This window comes from Numenius arquata, chromosome 13 (genome assembly GCF_964106895.1).
Source record: "Numenius arquata chromosome 13, bNumArq3.hap1.1, whole genome shotgun sequence".
In the NCBI taxonomy this organism is placed as follows: domain Eukaryota; kingdom Metazoa; phylum Chordata; class Aves; order Charadriiformes; family Scolopacidae; genus Numenius; species Numenius arquata.
In genome coordinates, this window is record NC_133588.1 from 16,532,895 (window position 1) to 16,550,840 (window position 17,946).

The window sequence follows — 17,946 nt, forward strand, 5'->3', positions numbered from 1 at the left end:
CATGAATGTATTCCTTTGATTACAGCCTTCTTTTATGTGAGAACCTGAAAGAAGGTCTAAGAGCATAGAATTAGGGATAAGGTGTTTGGGGCTGCCCACCAGACTGCAGTAGACAACAGGATATTAATTTAGCATAAAAAAAGGCATAACAGGAAAACGGAAGAGGTACTCCACTGAAGGGCTGAGATCTGTTAATGTTCTCAGCTCCTAAAATCTGTCCTATGGAAAAGGAATGCATAATTTCAAATGTAAACAAACTCCCCTGTCAGTATCTTAGTATTTTACAAAAGCTTAAATACTTTCCAAAGAAGAGAGATTTTTCTAAAAGATAGTTCAAGGAACTGGTAACACAAAATGCTGACTTTTTATTTCATTGTGTGGTCTGGTATTCTGCCGAATTCATCCTACGGTTGCTTTGCCCATGCAACACAATGCCTCCTTACTAATGATCCAAACTATGACCTGCAGCAACCATCACTGACTCACATTCAGCATTTGTATATTTTCCTCAGGGTTGGCATGAGAATGCTTTTCATTGCTTTCAATCCCTCTACAACAAAGGAAAAAAAAAGAAAAAAAAAAAAAAGGTCTTTCACAGAGAAAGCATCACACACACACTCACACATGGGACTTCCAGGAGTATTCCAGGAGGGCCATTTACTGCAAGGAGGATCATGGCCACCTACAAATACCCTGTGCAGGGAGTTGATTTATTTATTCCTTTCATTACAGTCGCCTTTTCCATAGAAGTACAAGGTGCAGAAGTTCAGGAATGCAATGTTAGAGACAACACTTGTTTCTTGATGTCTGACAACAAATTAGGGATTTTTGAAGGGGTTTTCAGGTAGACTTTATTGTCAGAACACTTTTCTTTCACCAAAAGCTCCTGCCAACCATCGACATCACCGTTTTGATGGGAAAAAAGATGCAGTTCTTCCCATCACAATCCCTCACACAAGGAAGTCTGATACTGAATCAAACTGCAGGGTCTGGCTCATATCAGAAACGGAGATGCATCAAACTGCTTCAGTTACTTGGTGACAGGAAAGTAAGAGAAGTTCCAACTTACCACCCCACCTCCTGCCGAGTGAACCAGCACAGACATGCCTTCTCGCAGGTTTGCAACTTCAAAGAGCATCATGTAGGCAGTTACAAAGTTCATGGGAAACGCGGCAGCTTCAGAAAAACTCATGTCATCCGGGATCTTGTAGACAAATTCTACTGGGGTACATACCACTTCAGCCCATGCATTGTAGTTTACAAAAGCCATGACTCTGTCTCCAATCTACAAACAAGGAAGAAAACGATGTTGAGGATACGGCTGCAATTGAGACCATGGAGCGCAACTTGTACAACCAGCAACTCTCCTGTTCAAGCTGTGGTTCACTGACTGAGGGTGAAGATAACGGTGCTCTACATTTTCGGCAAATTAGCAGTTAAGCTGCTCAGCTTTGGTCTTTCATAATTTTTTAATTGTATATATTTAAAAAGTTCGATTTCACAAAAATATCCAAACAAAGTTAACTCACTTCTTTTTTGCTACACTGCTTCTCTGATGGAACAGTCTTCCATCATCACTAAAGATCTTTTGCTAACAGAGGTCCTAAATAACAAACAGGGCTGTAAACACTGAAAACAGCATCCTTAGTAAGAACCTGGAAATTTGTTTACAGAAAAAAAGAAAAAAAAAAAGCCAAAGAGATTATCATGATATCGACGAGATGCATGGAACAAGCAAAATTACACCTAAAATAATTTTCACTTTGCTTTCTCAGTCTTCACACTAATTTAGAGCTACTTTTCCTCTCTGTGGATTGAGATGGGGAGGCCTTGCACTCTGGTAGAAAGAGCACAGGGAAGGGTTCGGAAACCACTCATTTAGAAGATAACAATATCCACTCTCTATTTTTATTATCTTAAAAACTGGTTCTACCAATATATTTCCATGATTGTCATTTCTACAGCCATGTGTCAGAGCAGAATTCGATCCTGCAATGAAATATTCTCTTTGAATGCAACACTTCTCAATTTCTTTGGAAAATATACAGTAGCAAAAGGGTATTTCACTAGGGAGAAATAAAGATTTTAAGTTAATATTAGATACAGTGGGTTGCTCCTAGGAACCTTTCAGAGGTCCAGGCACATCAAATTCATACATTTGTATAATGGCCTTCATTGCAGCTTCTGGTTTTTAAAATGGAGATAGTGACTCCCCGCAGATGGACATGAATAATAACCAGGCAACTGGAGCTCCACAGCTCCTGCAAAGGTACAACCAGACTTGGAAAGCAACACTTGCCTAAAATTAGAAATTGGTCTGCTGGAGGTACTGGGGACAGCCACAGCGAGCAAACGTTTAGCCTACATATTAAAACCTTCATAGGCAGGACTCTTACAAACTCTTGATAATGGCTTGTCACCAGCAGCCCCTACATATCTTCCATCTTCCTTTAGACTTTTTTGCCTTTCTATAATACACCGACAAAAATAGCATCCTTAATCATGAAAGGAGTTCTTCAATGGAGCCACAGTATAAGTAATAAGGAAGGAACAGCATCAAACTTCAGTACTGCTTGTTTTAACTAAAACTACCAGCAGCTGTCCCTCTAAAATACCTTTGCTTATCTGTCTGATATTCTGTGTCTTACATTCTACTAATACCCACTAATGCCTTAGAAATACCACAGGCTGTTCTTGGACTGTTTCAACTCTATTCCCCAGCAATGGAGTAAAGCACAACACTTTTGCCTTCAGGCAAATGTTTAGAGCACAAGCACATTTTGGTCTCCCAAGTGCTCGTCATCACTTTGACTTTGGGATATTGCGGGTTTGCTCAAAGCTGAGGTGCTGCTGACAGTTCTGAAGGGTTTGTCTCTTTCAGAACGAGGATGCTGAAACAGAACTGTCAGTCCAATTTCACTGAAATGCCTCCTCCTTTTGAAAAACACATTCAAATTAACAACGCCTCACTGGTAACCGCTCTCTGGTTCCCTTTTGCTGCTACAGAAGCGTCTAAAAACCTAAAGTCTGCTAGGATTAATTAGTGATGACGTTAATGTCCTATATCCTTGTGAACAAACATAAACGATTACCATAAATAATAGAGAGAAGTCCCTCTTGGTGGTTCCCAAGGGTTTTCTTGGTAATAATAAATACTATATTTTAACACAAACACTATATAGAGCCCAGTCACCATGTCAGATTAGGCCTTAGCTCCCGAGAATCATCCCCACAACTAGAGAGAGATCAGGCCTGATACACTTAAGCTCAGCAGAAATCAGCTTTTCCTTTTAATTGGAGAAGGAATAGGCATTACACCTTTATTCCATTAGAAAGGCTTTCTTTCAATGTAAAATATGTTCTTCCACATTGCTGTCAAAATGGACTGCCATTCAGTGCTGTCACTTGTCATACGATAATGCAATTGCAGCGAGTGAAGACAATAAACGGCTGGGATATCTCAGGTGCAGTATCATGGGTAGTACAGACAAAGGGCCAGTAAAACACATTTTTCCAGAACATAAAATGCTCACAACTTGAACGTGACTTGAACTGGAAGAGACCTACAAAGGGAAAGGAGGTCAGGAGATGTAGGGTGCAATCTCTGCCAGCAGTAACAGCGTATGTCAAGGAGACAACAAGCATCTGTGTGCTCCTATTCTGTGCAAGAAATCCATAAAGAAACCTTCTTGCATCTTCCCCATGGTAGGTTCTCCTGCTGATGGGTTCATATCTGCACACAGCAGTTATTCTGAGTGCCAACCCTTCCTCTAGATCACTCATGCACAGCTTTGCAGATTATATGCAAAAAAAATAAAATAGCACAGCTTGTTTCAGTTTCAGGGAATACACCAGAGCACGAACATTCTATAGTCAGAACAAAGATACAACTTTAAGAGACCCAGTATCTTCACTCAGGTGCAATGTTCTTCAAACAAGCACCATACGCTGCAGCTTCATGAAGGCCTTCAAAAATAACAAGGACTTCTAAACTGAGAATGCTGACCTAGAGCAGAGACTTTCTCTACTCCTTTCACAGAATATTCTTTGTTATGGAGCGTAACTATAGAACACAAATACTAGAGCAGAACAACCGAAGCAGTAGAGTTTTTCAAACAGCAAAGTTATTGTTCAGTTACTGTTTGTCACACAAAATGCTGGAAGATTATGACTTGTTTCGAGGCAGAGATGGGGCAGGAGAGAGAAAGTAGAGAAATGTCCCAAGAAGAGTTCATCACTGAGACCCTCCTAGAACCTAAATTGGCCATTATCTTCACTCAACTGAGATATTTTACAGCTCTTCTAGAAGAGCAAAAATGTTACTGTTAAATAAAAATATTTTAGGTAATTGCCTTCCTAAGATCAAGATACAATAAGAATTCAGAGAATTCAGAAAATGCAATTACTTGATGATGACTGACTCGGCAAACAGCTAAGATAGAAAAATGTTGAAATAAAAACTGAGTTAATGCACATCAATGCTATCTACTTAGGAAATAAAGTGCAAGATTGGAGGGACTATAGATGTTTAATGGCAATAACAGAATAGGAGGTAGGACAGAATGCTGTTTATATGTAATAAGAGATACTGCAGAGTAAATAATGTCAACCAGTTATGAAAGCTTAGTTATCATAGAATTGTCTAGGTTGGAAGGGACCTTTAAGATCATTTGTCCAACCATCATCCTAACTCTGATAAAAATCATCACTAAACCATGTCTCTAAACATGATTTATAGTTATATACATTAACTATTTGTCATTTGCCACTATTCTGTAAGGTGAAACAGATCCTTTTCCTGAATGATAAGTCATATACACAGAATCAGGGTCCCAATTTTATCTGGATCTCACAAATGCACATGGTTGTAAGAAGCAACGCTTGTTGTAGATGGGTTCTTGTTAATTCAAGATCAAAAGCTGGAACTAGAATCAGCAGGGCACGGGCTTTGAGGAACAGAGCAACGATAACGGCAAACACGGCCAAAAAAAGAAACTTTACAAGTTAACTCAATTTCTCTTACTTTCTTAAAGCACATCAGTTGTGCTTTCCACTCCCTGTTTAGCCATCAGGATATGCACATAGCATAAGTGACTTTTCAGGAAGGATTTGAAGGAGGTGACAGTGGTGGCTTTAGAAACTAATTCAAGAGGTCATTCTCACGCTTGGGACGCAGTCAGGAAAAATTGCCCTTTCAAATCTTAACAGGGTGATGAAGGGTGCTGTCGCTGGCAGGCCTGCAGGGATTAGGGGCAACATACTCAGCGAAGTGGTGATTATTTAGTCTTGCTCTGAAAATAAAGAAAATATTACCTCAAATCCTTTCACACTGTCTCCGAGAGCTTCTACAATTCCAGAGCATTCAAAGCCAGGAACAAGTGGCGTCTTAGGAGGGTTGTCGATATTCCCCTGTCGCACCATCAAATCAATAAAGTTTAAACCACTGTAAAACACAGAAAAAAAATAAAATCAAGACCATTACCATAGATCAAAGCAGAGGGGGAAAACTTGACCTGAGTGATGGGAAAGCCAGAAAACTTCAGGGCAGCGTTAAAAAGCTGGGCTCCCCAGGGTAAGAGGGACCCAGCAGACATTCACATTCTTCACGTGTGGGACAAACTGACCTGACCCTGGGCTGTACAGGCCTTGGGCAAGGCAACCACATCTGTCACTAGCCCCAAAGCTTACAAGACTGCTCAGGAGTCACACATTCACAAATGTATAAATTCATAGAGTGAAAAGATTATGATTTCTATGAACGTATTACTAGCTGGCAAATAAGCCCAGTTTAATTTTAAAAAAACAACGCCAAGCCTCACACATTATAGATGTTTTGGGCCAAGAGCAACTTGATGTAACTGTCCCAACCTCTGAAGTGACTCCAGGAACGACTCTTGTGCTCGTCCCAGGCAGGAGTCCAAACTTTGACATGAACCTATTAAGTACCAGACAGGCTGTTGTTTTAAAACTCTTCCTCCTGGATCACTCAAAAGTTTTGCAAAGGTTAGGTCTTTGGAGCCCTCAGGGTTGCTGCTCAAAAAAAAATACAGGTCTTCCCTGTAGTCTGTTTTGCAAAAATCTTGAAGTATCTTTGCTTTGTCTTTTATATGCTAACTAATTCTATTAAGTAATATTTCTTGGTTTTCTAGGCAGCCACAAAAAAAATCCAACCAAAAAAGGTACCATTTATCTACTATGTGCATATACCAATTGCTGGCACAAATGCCAGCCATAGTTAAAACTTCTGAAACTCCTAACTAGCAAAAATTTGTTTCAGCATTAATCCATTGTTCCAAAACACAGGCCTGTATTTATTGTTAGCTGAAACTGCTGCATACTAACTCCCCCAACTATGAAGCTCTGCACAGCCAGTCCTACTCATGTGTATGATACCAGCAACTGCTTGGATACATAAAATTACCCACGTGCACAAGTATTTACAAGATGGAGCTTTAGTCAGATACTAATCAAGACACAAACAGCTTGAACAGACCCAACCAACAAAAAGACAGAGTAGATGCACAGTGTAAGCGTGAAGACAAGACAGCATTCATCAGATGTAGGTCACTTGGGGGGAGGAAGGAAATTCCACCAGATCTACATATTTGTAATTGTGATGGAAGGTTTAAGAGCAACCTGAACCCACAACTTTTAGCTCTGTAAAAGCAAGATTATAGATTATTTTTGAAAAACGTGACTTTGACAATCTAGCTTGATGAACTCAGGAGGAAAATTATAAATAAAAAGAAAAATAAACTAAAAAAAAAAAACCAACATGCTCATACACAACACTCATAACATTAACCATGTGGAAGGTTACGAGGGGTTTGGCACAATTAAGCTGGGAGCTTTGAAATTATTTTGGAAAAGTCACTTCTTATCCAGTGGCTATGACCACCTTCTACTTCACCACTGTAATGTTGAGAATGAAAGAGAAATTCCAATAACAAAAAGCCTGCCAGGCAGTCAGCATCTGGGGGGCAAACCACCACAAACCCCAAAACTCCACAACATACACAGTGGCAACCATTGTCTGTGGACGTTAACTTCAGTGATGATCTTTTGAACATCTTTCCATGCTGCGAGCATTTTAAAAAAAGTTAACTTTTCCTACATTCCTGCAAGAAAAGGCAGTTGGGGGCAGAACTGTGATGCATAAACCTGCATCAGAACATGTACTACGACATCATAACAAGTAGGCAACAAGGAGACAGATGGATATGGCAAAGACCATAGCTATTTGATAACGACGTCATTCTAAATACGTTATTGCAGCTCTATTTAGAAACCCTCATTCCTACAAAATAACTTGTCAGACGATTTTTGAAAGGGCACATACTCATAACGACATAATACCAGCAATTCAGTTCTGTTCTAGTTCCATTTCTCTTCCCTCTGTCTTCATCCTCAATAAAAGGTAGCAGTATTAAATAAAACAGAGAGCTCATCTCATTGCAATGAGCTTCCAAGACTTGATACTAGAACAGGTGTCATAAGGACAGAAAAAACACTGCACAAGGTATGTAATATCTAAGTCACATGTTTCTATCATTTTAATTACTAGCCAGAACAGAAAGTGTTGATCAGCATTTCTAATAATTTCTAGTCACTTGCCAGAGAGTTTCTTCTTCATTCACTTCATCTTTAACCTCCTATATGTCTATGTGTTGTCCCATCCCTGCTACTCTCATACGTGCACTTGTTTCCATTCTTCTCCACTTTCAAGTAAGGACAGAAATAAGTTGTTTTATTTTATCTTCCAAATTTGAACAAGTCTTATCAACACCAATAGACCTGAAAGCACAATTACATTGTATGGTAAAGTCAGAATTTTTCTTTTCCTTTGAATAACCTAGAGGACCCAAGGATGAATGTCTAGTTTAGTAACTACCTCCAAGACACCCAACTTGATAAAGTCCTTCATTGAGATTCAACGTAGAGCAGGCACAGGAGAAGGGAAGCTTGGCTGCACAGAGCACCACAAGAAAATACGTCTCATGAAGAGTGATGGTTTTAGAGAATAAGCACAATTTATTTCTTGTATCAGTACAAGCCGACGTGCCTGTTCTGTTATGCAGCCAGATAAAGTGACTCCTCAACTTTTAAGTAAGGGCATATGCAGAGGGAGAAGTGCAAATGGAAAGTGACCCAGTGACAGAAAGCACAGTTTCTTGCAGTCCTGTGGTTTTAATCCTAAATCAAGGGCTGGATGCAAATGAAGATAGGGAAGGGTATGAATTACCAAGATCCATACATTGACTTTGGGATTCTGCAAGAACCTTTCTGTGAAAGGGCATGGATATTGGTGTGAATATAGACCGAATCACCTCTGCATCTCCGCAGGCAGAGTTTATCAAACATGGAAGTATATTTGAATCTGACTTTCTAAGTCCACAATGCTCTGCATTAACATCACTTTTGAGGATCTTGAATATTACTTTCTATACCTGTGGTTTAGCTTTCCTGCATTTTTTTTTTTTTTTTTTTTTTTTGTTAAGTGTGGAAAGTCCTGCAGGTAGAAAGTTGTGGTTCTAGACTTCTTTCACCATCAGACCAGCAACGGTCAGCTTGGTTCTCCTTGCTCTCTCCCATGCACTCGAAGATGCTCGTCGCAAAATACCAAATCACGCAAACCAAACTTCACACTTTGGTTTGGAGAGGTGCTGATTTTGATCTCCCTGTCTTATTTCATGGTAAAACTCCACTGAAATTAATTTCTGAAGGTAATGAAATACAACAGAGCAAAGAAGAGGACCACTGAGTTTTACATTCTTAAGATCCCTCCTCTTATCGCTGGCCAGCAATTGCCTGACAATCTTTAAAAAAAAAAAAAAAAGCAGAAAGGTTTAAAATGATCAGATGTCATGCTTTTTATCCAGAAACACCCACTGTGTATGAACTAGACTGCTTTTAAGATCAAAACTGGTACTAAGTATGTAGCGGACAGTATATTTCTTTTATTTGCTACCAGTTTTTTTTTAAAGTGCTGTTATCTCACAGTCACAGTCGGAAGGGTCATTCCTCATGACGCACATGTACAGCGGCACAAGGAAGAAATAATTAGAGAAAAGATAAATAAAGGGAGGTAATTACAGGGCACCATTCCTTCTCCACACATCCTATCTGAAATACCACTTTGCTTTGTACTAGCTACTTGTCTGATCTTTTCAACTGTATGTATAATAGTGTTCTGCCGACTGCAAATTACAATACAAACAAATACAGCAATTTCAACTGCTCTATCATTATCAATCAAAAATTGTTTCAAGAAATATGCAGCAGCTGTGACTCAGCTTGGACATCGATGGCTGCTCCATTTCTTAGTCACTGAATGAGGCTAACACATGACTCATATCAGCTGACACATTTTCAATTGGATCATTGATATTCCAGACCTTCAAAACAATTATTCATCTGGTTTAGTGCTAATAGCAACATATCCTCCATCTCCATTTATAGAACCATACTACAAAACATATACATACGATTTAACTGGTGTATACATATGATTCAACTGGTTTCACCCCCGGGTGAATGCAGAGACCACACAGAACTTGCACTTTTTACTGATATATACTATTTATCATGCATGCACACATTGTTCTTAAAATAAAGATTATTTTTCTCCTCAAGTTGATGGAGAAAAATAATCAACATCTGTAGTGATGGTCAACTGCAAAACCAATTCAATTAAAAACATTATTTGTCATCAATACGTCCCACTAGAGCAGCCCATCCTTGACGTGTTCTGCACCACGTGCATTAACATATCCACTCTACACCGGGCAGAGCCAACAGGAGTTTTTCCTCACTCAGTCTCCCAGACCAGACCACAAGTCCATCATCATCCTGATCAATCTTCTGTATTTACAGACTCGGGTCAAGAAGATCAGCAAATTGATTTTGCTTTGTTTGGCAGCACACTCTGGTGACCTGATCACATTTCAGCCCTATGGCCATTTCCAGCCCGGAGTGACAAGTAGATGCTACACAGGCTCCTCTGGCACGAAGGGAAGCCTCCAAAACACACAAGAACACCAAGTGTTCTTTTGCAGGGAACTTGCTATTTGTGATACACACAGATCTACTGCTTTGATGGAAGTGGAATTCATACAGGTACTGGATGGAGAGTGCTGTAAACCCCTCAGGCGTTTAACAGAATATGTCCATGTGCTCGGAACATTTTAAGTTTTGCATGTTAACTTTTCTTAACTCAATGGCTGGGAAAAAAAAAATATCAGAAAACAATGCAGCCTAATCTCGAATGGAATTACAGCCCTGCTTGACAGCAAAACGAGCTACCCAGCAGCTTCTGTGTTACTATTATTTCCTATTCACCCAGCATGGAATCTGTGTTTCCTATTGTGACTAGTAGAGAGAAAAAATTAACAAATGAGAACGCAAAAAATCTCAGCCCTTCACTTATTAGTCCTCATTCAGATTGATGGATGTCACCATTTTTCAGGGGCAACACCTTGGGGTGGAGGAAATACTCGCATAGGTCACAAACCTCATGATCCCCACAAGTACCGGGTGGAAAACCCAGTGTCCGAACTGGCCAAAATGTGCATGTACACTAACCCACCGGGATGTTCTGAGATCTGAGGCACATCCACCGGATACATCACTCAAAGCAAGCTCACTGCCCCATAGCATCATTTTTAATGCAAGTTACCTCTAAAATAAACAAGTTGGCCTTCACCTTGGAATTTATCTTCTGGAAGCACCATGCTTTCACATAGCAGAAGAGGAAAACAAAAGATAAATCCCTGCCTAGGAGAAATTAATTTGGTCTTTGGTACTCATGAACTTGTGCAAGACGCTAGCGTTGCTTCTGTCACTTAAAAAAATAACCCCGTTTTCATGAAGGAATGTGTGCACTGAGAAGCAGCTATCTAGGAAGAACAGTCTGCTCCAATTGGGGAAAAAAAATAAATTAGCCTTCTAGGAAAGCTCCTTTCAGGATGCTACCAGATTGCTAGCCACTTGTCAGCTGGGCAGGGGGATGAAACACTGGTGAGTTATGCTCAGCTCCAGCTCCAGGGATAAGCCCCGACGAGTGTAGTAAGTGATTCCCGGGAGAAAGACCGTATCAGAGGAGAGAGGGACAGGAGCCCAGCAACACGCACACGCCGGCATCCACATTTCTCAGACAGAAAACAACAAAACCCTCGACGCAGTTGGCCAGTTTGGTGGGGTTTTTCCCCCCCCATTTCTCCCTGCGCGTACCGTTAAAAAAATCAATGCCAGTCTTTTTCCCTTCACAGCGGCTGCTGACAGCGCACAGACCCCGGCTTTCCTCCATGCCCCCCTGTCCCAAGCCGCCCGGCCCCGGGGTCCCCTCCGAGGGGGATGCCACGACCGAGGGGAGTCACTGCCACCGCCGACCCCGGCCCCGGGCGCGACGCGGGTGTGTGTGGGGAGCCCCCGGCCCCCCGCCGGCCCCGGGGCGCCCCCTCCCCGCCCCAGAGGGGGCCGCTCCCCTCAGCCGCCCCACAGGGAAGGGGAGAGAGGGCGAGAGGCGATACTGGACCAGGCTTTGACGCGGATCTTCAGCTCCCCCTCCTGCGGCTCCGGCATGGCTTTCTTGGACACGCGGAGCTTGTTGAGCCCCCCGAAGGCGGACAGCACCACGGCCCTCATCTCCTTGGCGTCCCCGGCCCGCAGGCTGCCGGCGGCGCTGCCCTCGGCGCCTTCCTTGCCGCCCTCCTTCTCGATCATCTGCTCCGTCTCCTCCGCTCGCTGCGCTCCCTCCTTGGCCATGGCGGGGCTGGGCCGGCCCGGCTCCGCTGCGCTCCCGCCGCCTGATCCTCCGCCCGCCGCCCTCTCTGGAATGGCCGCGGGCGCGGAGCGGCACGGCGGGTCGGTCCGCCCGCTCGCCCGCGCGCCCGCCGCAGTGCACCGACTAGCTGCGCAGCGCCTTCCGCCGCGGCCGATCCCCCTCGCCTCGCCCGCCCCGTCCCCTCGCCTCGCCGCAGCGGGAGGAGGCCGCGCTGCCGTCGTGAGGGGAAGCGCCCGCCCCGCCCGGCCGGCCCAGGTGCGATTTTCCGCAGGAGGCGGTGGCGGGCGCTCCCCTCAGGCGGCCCCGGGCTGTGTGTGAGGGGATGCCGAAGCCGGAGGGGCGGCTGCCCGGCTCCTCTCCTCAGGGAATGGGCCCGCGGAGCGCCTGGAGCCGCAGGTAGGAGCCCACCGCCCCAACTCTCGCCCTCCTCCTCCCCGCTGAGGGCGCCTCCACACCCCGGGAGGCGAAGCCGAAGTGTTACCCCCGATACCTCCATCTTAGGCCTGGGGACAGCGCGGAGCCCCCCCAGGAGCTCGGCGTGCGAGCCTGTGTCATCTCATAGGGCTGGTCCCCTTCCCACACCCGCCGGGCCCCACACCGAGTGGCATCATAGAGTCGTCTGGGCTGGAAGGGACCTTTCGGATCATTAAGTCCGACTATCAGCCTAGCACTGCCAACTCCACCGCTAAACCGTGCCCCTCAGCACCACGTCTACCCATCTTTTAAATATCTCCTGGGCTTGTGATTCTACCACTTCCCTGGGCTTTACAACCCTTTCTGTGAAGAAATTTTTCCTCACATCCAATCTAAACCTCCCCTGGCTCAACTTGAGGCCATTTCCTCTTGTGGAAATCATGGCTTAAATCTCCACTGGAGGTGCCCAGGTCTGGACCGTCGCTGGGGAAACGGGTGTGCAAAGTCACTTCTTGCCCATTCCTTGCCCTGAAGCTGGTCTTGGGGACAAACAAGTGAATTTTCTTAGCATCAGGAAAATCCTACAGGCAGGCAGCTGCCTTGTGCCTGACACATACTTGCCAGTAAGAGACCTGAGCTTGACCCTCCCCTGTAGTGAACATTTAAGCTTTTGTACAGCAGGTCCCATCCTGGTGATCGATGCTGGTGCTTGCTGGTTTCTGCAGGGAGCTTAATCCTTTAATGGGAGCACAGGCTGTGCTGTAAGGAGACCTCCACCAGCTGTTGCTTCCTGGGACTGGCCGGCTTCTGGGGCCCTAATGAGGTTCAGGCATCAGCCTCTTAGCCCTGTGTTAATGAGGGTGGGTGCCAGCAGCCTCACCTGTCACAACTGAACATGGATTTTGGGGTGTTGCTAGTTGTGGTTCCACAAATGTCTAAGTTTTGTCTATTCAGTATTAGATTCCTGCATCAGTTTGTTCATGGCCCCTTGGTCTGAATAAATCTACTGCTTATGTGCCTAAAATTTTGCACGTATTTTATGGAGTTTCAAAATTCATTGCAGCGTGCTGTGTGTACAGCGAGTGTTCCTGTGGATGTCTTTGTGGACACAGTTCTTCCATCAACCCCCCTGCAGCAATCGAGTTCATCTTACGAAGTTTCAGGACCTTCTGACTCACGGTAGGGATTAGCACCACCATCTCTTTGGGCTGTGGATTTGTTGCAGTCTGAGTTCATCAATATTCCTTGATTTCACAATATGCATTTCTTTCATCTTGGGCTATGTATTCAGCATATTGTATTTTGAGGAAGCAAAAAAACCATTGGAAATGTTTTAGCTCTAACGAGTAGTGGGGTAAAACATTTTTGATCACACTAATGAGCAAAGTGAGATAGTGTAGGAACGGATAGAGTTTTTGCATTTCTTTCTACTTAGTCTGCAACACTTTGGGGGTTTTCCTGTCTAGTCTGTAAAAAGTTTGCAGACAAAATATTTTTTTAAAGCCCACTTCTGAGAATTTGTCATCTAAGCCTGTCATAAATGAAGCAGTAAAAAAGTACAGCAAAGGAGGAGTACTAGCCACAGGGGAGATTCACTAGCTTCATTATCTCAAGACGTTAAAACAGATTTTACCAAAAGTGAAGTCTGGTGCCTCAAACACCTCATACGTTGTCCTTAAGATATGTTTTGGACAAAGATTCAAAACCAGCTCATTAACACCATCGAGAATTTTCTGTGTGACGTATTAAAGTGATGCCATTCGCTTCATTCTAAATTACAGCTTGTGGAGGGATCGAGCTGTTTTAAAGGTCAGGAAGCTTTTTTTCCTCCCCTGCTCCCCTGGTAATACCATGAATATTCCCTTCCCTGTTCCCTGTACTTGGCTAATTCAGTGCTGTAATAGGGAATACAAAGTTCTGTCACTTTAGATCTGGCCATTTGAATGCATGACCAGGCGGGCAGCCGCTGAATAAAGAATAACACGCGTTTGACTCCAAATGATTCACTCAGCTGGCATGTTATTACAGTTCTCACTCCAGTGAATGGTAAAGTGCAGAATGGCTGGGGAAAGTAAAGCAGATCGCATGTGTCAACTAAGTGACATCCAGAATAATGAAGGAGCCGTGGGGCAGCTCCCTCGCATCACTCTAACAGTCGGAAACATCCAAAGAAGTGAAGCCAGACCTTCAGACTGTGTTTGTTTTGCGTGGGTTTGTCTGTTACTGTCGTCCTGGTTTGTGTTGATGACTTGGGAGTTTTCTGATTGACACTGCCCATAATGATTTAAAGTTAGCTCTGTTCCTTCTTGGTCTGGAACCAAAAGTAATTTATTCTGAGTGATTTAGCAAGTCAAAATGATTGAAGGATGGCCATTTCATAGAAACGTGATGTCTTGCTCATGGTAGAACAAGTACTTGTGCGTGTCAGTCGTGGCAACTGAGGTAACACAGAGCAGATATTTTTGCATAATCCTGATTCCATTATTTTGGTTTAATTCACAACCACTTCTTCATGAATAGATGATGCAGTACAGAAGCTTACACGAAGATGTAAAACAAGGATTTATTCTGACAGTTGACTGAAAGTTTTACTACTCTGGAAATAGGCTGTGGGATGGCCATTCAGATCACTTCAGACTTAAATAAAAGCATAGTGAATTCTAATGGTGGCTTTCCTTTGGCTTCAGTGGCCGGTGGATGAGACCTGTAAAAGTGAAAACATAGGACTTGATTTGATGTGTATAGTCAAGTGGTGACAATATTAATCAACATGATGTGAGAACCTGAACAAAAGGGATTTGAGAGTTCTTTGACCACCATCTTTATCTGCTGGTCAAGTTGGTGTGATCTATTCAGCAGTTGTTCTTTGCAATAGTGATTTTTAAAAATACTATCTAGAAAAGAAGAGAAAATGGAACAATGTACTTGTGAATAAATGCTGGCAGTTACAGTCAACATCTCTTCCTGATTCAGATCCTTTATTTTCAGAACGTAATCATTTATTCAGCAAAAGAACCTATGTTAGGGACAAAACAGTCGTCTTCACAGATACTGTTCTGAGGGGTTAGCACCCGAATTTCATGGAGGGGAGCAGCCATTCAGGATAAATCTAATTGTAGTATTACCATGCTTTTGGAGTAAGATAGCTGTAGAAATAAAAGTTGTTACTGGAAACTCAGACCACATGGAAGGTCAATCAAAAACTTGAGCAGATGAGCTAAATGCAAGGTTTGATTCTGTGTGGAGATGAAGAAAACCAAACCAAACAACCCCTGGACCTGTGTGGAAAAGAACTATCCTATACTAGATACCTATTATGTACTTTGTATCAGTTTTTGCTGGAAAAACAGTGAGATTTGTCTTCAAGAAGGACTTGATGTCGTTGTATCAGTTTCCTTCATAGCAGGAACATCATTTAAGACCCTGAATAATGGCTAATCGCTTTGCTCAAAGGAGGTCACACATAGAGGGCAAAACCAAACCTGCTATTAGAAAGGATAATATTGCATTTTTTCTCAGTGGTTTTCTCTGGGGTGTAAATCACGTTTTGTCTTAGAGAATAAAGTATTAAAAATATTTTTAAGCTAAATAATGCATTTTTCTAATAGTTACAAATAACATTAGTAAAATCATATGATATATGTTCGGTCTGTTTTAATGCATAAACAGGGCAGCTTTTAATAAGTTGTGTTCCAAACCATTGTTTTCTTTACAGTCTACTGTTACAAAATTCTGTTTAGTGCAGGGACAGAAAACAAATCCTTAGGACTCTCTTAACCTTTCAGTCTTATTCAACATCTTCCCCCTACAGCTTTGTGTGCCGTAAAACATCCATGTGGCTTGATAGAAGAGGCATCTTACATATTATGTTTTGAGAGCATGTTCAGAATACCTATTTAAGATGTTGTTATAGCCTATAGTCCACAGCATGTCTTATCAGTAAGAAAATGGTTTTAGTGACTTTCCCCCCCGTAGCCGTGTGCAGAATGTATTAACAAAGAAAGATATATCCAAAGGAATCCCTAAGAGTACAGGATGGTAGATTTATTTGTTTGGGCTTTTTAAAAACAAAGCAGACCTCTATTTCCTAAGGTTAATTCACATTGAGATAATTGTTTTATTTTATTTTATCTTAGCCAGGGGCTTGCTTTTACTGGTGGAGCTACACATGAATCATAGAAGCAATGAAGCAATTCTCTGTTTATAGTCACTGAAAAGAACTCTACATTTCCCCTCAGTAGATAGAAGCAGTTCAAAGCTCCTCAGAATCATCAGGAGCAATGAAAATGTGTTGCGTTTTAAATTAAACAGGAAAAGAAATCAAAGCAGTCACACAGGATTTGGCAAGGCCAATATATGCCAATATGACTTATCCTGACTGCCCCATTATTGTATTCCTTCATTACTTTACCATTTGTCTCGTGCTCAGATAATTCAGTGATGGGTACAATAGATATTAAATAAATGGATCACATTATTGTTGATCTAGAAATAATACAATTTAAGAAAATTTAAATAGATTGTGAAATCTTTACAGCATGGTGATAATAGTTATCAATAAACACAGACAGACCAAAATAAGCCCTTTTAACAAAGCAGCATTTATATATTTATTTTTAGAGCCATACTATCCATTTGTTTGGCTAACTGAATACATGATATAATGAAAAAAATACCGTTCAGTACCTTCGCTTGCTGTCTGTACATTCTAACACTTCTGTTGCGTTTTCTGAAAGCTCCGAGTATTTTTTACACCGAAAAAAATACCATTATATTGTTTTTGATAGTAAACTTGAGGCTGTGTGTTTCCTTTTTGGACTCTTAGACCCTTAGACTTTTTTAGGATATTACACTGCCATCCCTGAATACCAGCAGGTTCAAGACATTATTCATATCTTGTTCTTTAAGGTAATTCACAGGAAAAGTAAAACATTATTGCACATGTTAAATTTCCTGTTGAAAGAACTGCGGTCAGTAACTGGACTGTTATTTATCTGGGGATGCACGTGATTCTTTATGTACTAATTCGTGCAGTGTGACTCAAGGCATTGAGAAGGAGTAATCCTGGTTGGCATTTTGACTCAATTTGGTATCAGTAATTATGGATCCTGAGTAACTTGTTAGAAGCTTGTGAAAAGATGTTTGTGAACTTTACAACAGAGCTCAAGTGTAGAGGAGAATGAGAATTCAACCAGTACAGAGAATAAGTTTGAAAAGGATATCTAGTTGTTAAACTGGATATATCCAGTTGTCATACTGGTTATATCCATTTGTTACCCACTACAGTGCACAGCACCATCAGGAGCATCTGCCTGTTAATGTTATCTTCCAGACTGATTATATCTAATAATGTGTTGTGTTCCTGATCGAAGTTACTATCTACATTACCAAGCTATTTTACCCTTTAGTGGCTCTTGTTTTTCCTTTTTAAGTAGTTTTATGTATAATACAGGTAGCTCCTGAATCTGCTCAAGAAAACGCAAGTGAGCATTTGGGTTTGCTAAGCTGAGCTCTGTTTTGGTTATTTCTGAAATTACGGGCCAAGAGCATGCAACATAAAGGCTGCTGCTCTGGAAGCAGTGATGCTTTTAGATTTAATTTAAACTTGAAGGCATTATACTGATTTACAGCTCTTGTGAGAGCACTGTCACAGCACAGAATTTCCATAGGGTTTACAAGACAGAGAACTCTCCTTTGCCCCCACAAACTCTTGATGCAGCTTTCAGTACCACTCTGGTTGTGCCCTCTGC

General features: G+C 42.2%; 1 protein-coding gene across 1 annotated transcript in view; it reads right to left on the reverse strand.

Annotated features, from left to right (window-relative positions):
• Positions 1–11,763, reverse strand: part of VAT1L (vesicle amine transport 1 like) — a 54,154-nt gene extending 42,391 nt beyond the window's left edge. Inside the window, exons 1-3 of the mRNA XM_074158113.1 lie at positions 11,534–11,763; positions 5,314–5,443; positions 1,070–1,285 (exon numbers count right to left, since the gene is read on the reverse strand). Of these exons, the coding sequence (XP_074014214.1) occupies positions 1,070–1,285; positions 5,314–5,443; positions 11,534–11,763 (576 nt within the window). The remainder of the gene's footprint in view (positions 1–1,069; positions 1,286–5,313; positions 5,444–11,533) is intronic.
• Between the last annotated feature and the right edge of the window lie 6,183 nt (positions 11,764–17,946).